The sequence below is a fragment of the Brassica oleracea genome, unplaced genomic scaffold, assembly GCF_000695525.1.
Source record: "Brassica oleracea var. oleracea cultivar TO1000 unplaced genomic scaffold, BOL UnpScaffold01569, whole genome shotgun sequence".
NCBI lineage: Eukaryota > Viridiplantae > Streptophyta > Magnoliopsida > Brassicales > Brassicaceae > Brassica > Brassica oleracea.
The window spans coordinates 1-2,897 of record NW_013618103.1 but is presented as its reverse complement, the minus strand read 5'-3'; the positions used below and the strand labels follow the sequence as shown (position 1 = coordinate 2,897).

Below are 2,897 nucleotides of genomic sequence, written 5' to 3'. Positions count from 1 at the left end.
GTAAAATATATATAAAATTAATTAATAATTTGTTAAACCTTGGGCCACATATAATACCTCTGATAATCCTCTATAGACGCCTAGTTACTGCCTAGCAATTCGTAAAGTAACAAGTATTTTACGACGAATTATGTAACAATTTGTTTTTCACGTAATCTACTCGTTACCTCGTAAATTTACGACAACCAATATTTCTTATATTTTTTTTTCGTTATGCGCATGTTTTTTTGTAGTGTATGTACAATATAATTTAACATTTCATGTTCCAAGTTCAGATCACATATCAGACCGACACTGACTATCCATGAACCAAACACCATTGAATTTGTTCTAAACAGAAAACAGAAATGGTATATAAAAGATGTATCATAATAACTCTTTCTCACTCAAAAAGCTTACTTTTGAACGAAGCAATCACGAGAAACCTTTGAAAATCTCTTACTTTGGATCTGTTCCTTATTCACTTGGTTTCTTCTGTAACCTGTATCCAAAACTTTCTGGTGCTTTTCCCTCGGCTCGTGTCCTCATCTTTTTCCCCGGAAAATTTCATTGTTCTACTAAGAAAAAGACAAAGATGATACCCATTTGTTTCCTTCCTGTAAAATTATCTTCATTTTGACATAATCTTTTTTTTATATAAAAGACATAATCTTTCTTAATTTAACATATTTGAAAATTCATTTTCCCTGATTCTGTTTTGTTTTCTTGAGAGAATTAATGAAACCGCGGCTATATTCTCGGGAGATCCTATCGAACCCATGTTTCTAAATCAGTTCATGCACTTCTTGAAATCTATTCACACTTTCAGAAGGAAAACCCTAGTTCAATAAACCCTAGATCCTCTGCTTTCACACCCTACCTTGTGATCCAAGCTATGTCTGGTTCATGTTTCAACCCGTTTCGTCTCAGGCGGTCTCTGAGACCCCAATTCCCTCCAGAGCCTTCCTTCCCCGTATTATCCGCTAACCCGTCTTCCTCCAGAACCAACCGGTATGCAGAAAGTGAGACGATGGAGAAGAAGAGATTCGATAGTATGGAGTCTTGGTCTATGATCCTAGAGTCCGAGAACGTGGAGACATGGGAAGCGTCTAAAGGGGAAAGAGAAGAATGGACTGCAGATCTCTCGCAGCTATTTATCGGAAACAAATTTGCTTCCGGAGCACACAGCCGGATTTACAGAGGGATCTACAAGCAGAGAGCCGTCGCTGTGAAGATGGTGAGGATCCCTACACACAAGGAAGAGACAAGGGCTAAACTCGAACAACAGTTTAAGTCCGAGGTTGCTCTGCTTTCTCGTCTCTTTCACCCTAACATCGTCCAGGTCTGACTTCTCTATTCTTCCTATCATAGTTTAAACTAATAATTAATTATTAGTAACATAGCATACAAATGCAAATTTTAATGTTGCATCAAGACACTGCATCCAACCACAAATACGAGCATAGGCCTTTTCGAATGCTAAATAATATATTTATTTTGATATAATAGTTTATTGCGGCGTGCAAGAAACCGCCGGTATACTGCATAATAACAGAGTACATGTCACAAGGTAATCTCCGAATGTACCTCAACAAGAAGGAACCTTACTCGCTCTCGATTGAGACCGTACTAAGGCTAGCTCTAGACATCTCGAGAGGAATGGAGTATCTTCACTCGCAGGGTGTTATCCACAGAGACCTAAAGTCCAACAACTTACTTTTGAATGATGAAATGAGAGTTAAAGTTGCAGATTTTGGGACTTCTTGTCTTGAGACGCAATGCAGAGAGGCCAAGGGTAATATGGGAACTTATCGATGGATGGCTCCAGAGATGATCAAGGAGAAACCTTACACAAGGAAAGTCGATGTTTATAGCTTCGGTATCGTTCTATGGGAACTCACCACTGCCTTGCTTCCATTCCAAGGCATGACTCCCGTGCAAGCCGCGTTTGCAGTCGCTGAAAAGGTGAAATAGCGTTTGCGATTAACACTAAGATTGTGTGCTTTTGGGACGCAAGTCATTAATTGTTTTTCTTTTAAAAAACTGATCGAGCAGAACGAGAGACCGCCATTACCGGCTAGCTGTCAGCCAGCGCTAGCTCACCTGATCAAGAGGTGCTGGTCGGAGAACCCTTCGAAGCGACCGGACTTCTCAAACATTGTGGCGGTGCTAGAGAAGTACGACGAGTGTGTTAAAGAAGGACTGCCTTTGACGTCACATGCAAGCCTGACGAAGACCAAAAACGCGATTCTTGATCGACTTAAAGGCTGCGTCTCAGCCATCAGCTCACCATCTTCGTCCTCCTCTCTTCCTGTAAATGCCTAGTAATTCAAAGTTGTTTAGTTACCATAACACTCGCTCTCATTGTAAAGATTACTATTCTACTTCTTTTTCTTTCACTAGGTATTTGATTGTATTTCGCATCTACACGATGTTATATGGTTTACACGTAATTAATTAGGCTGATTAATTTGTATAATACATAATCTAATGAAACGTATTGATCACTGGTCTCTCTCATTTTGAAAGGAAGTGAACTGAAAATAAGGAGTGCGTAATCCAGTGGCGGAGCCAGAAAATTTTTGTACCGGGGTCGGAAAAAAATCAAACAAATAATTTATAAACCACAAAAAACTACATATACTCTAGGCACACTCCCTTTTCCGTTGAATATAAGAATTTATTCAAACCGAAAAACGTTTGTACAATGACCGCTTCTTTGTTTAGAGTGTTCTGTATTTTTAAAGTTTTCAAGAAAAAACATAGCAACAATGAATAAAAAACATAGCTCTATCTCTATCTTTAAAATATTCACAGACTGAACCACACGATTATAGCAATTCTACTCTACGCACACTCATAGCTTGAAATTTTTTTATGACAGTTTTATTGGCTAAAAATATAGAAAACCAACCTAA

At 38.7% G+C, this 2,897-nt stretch overlaps 1 protein-coding gene across 1 annotated transcript; it reads left to right on the top strand.

Annotated features, from left to right (window-relative positions):
* The first annotated feature begins 507 nt into the window (after positions 1-507).
* Positions 508-2,479, top strand: LOC106321407 (serine/threonine-protein kinase HT1). Its single transcript, XM_013759682.1, has 3 exons — positions 508-1,321; positions 1,489-1,944; positions 2,035-2,479. The coding sequence occupies exons 1-3, from the start codon at positions 875-877 to the stop codon at positions 2,302-2,304; spliced, it is 1,173 nt and encodes a 390-aa protein (XP_013615136.1). The 5' UTR covers positions 508-874; the 3' UTR covers positions 2,305-2,479.
* The last annotated feature ends 418 nt before the right edge of the window (positions 2,480-2,897 follow it).

Coding starts and splice junctions, on each gene's coding strand:
- LOC106321407 (XM_013759682.1), top strand. CDS start 875: ATGTCTGGTTCATGTTTCAACCCGTTTCGTCTCAGGCGGTCTCTGAGA. Junction 1,322..1,488: donor TTCACCCTAACATCGTCCAG/GTCTGACTTCTC, acceptor TTGATATAATAG/TTTATTGCGGCGTGCAAGAA. Junction 1,945..2,034: donor CGTTTGCAGTCGCTGAAAAG/GTGAAATAGCGT, acceptor CTGATCGAGCAG/AACGAGAGACCGCCATTACC.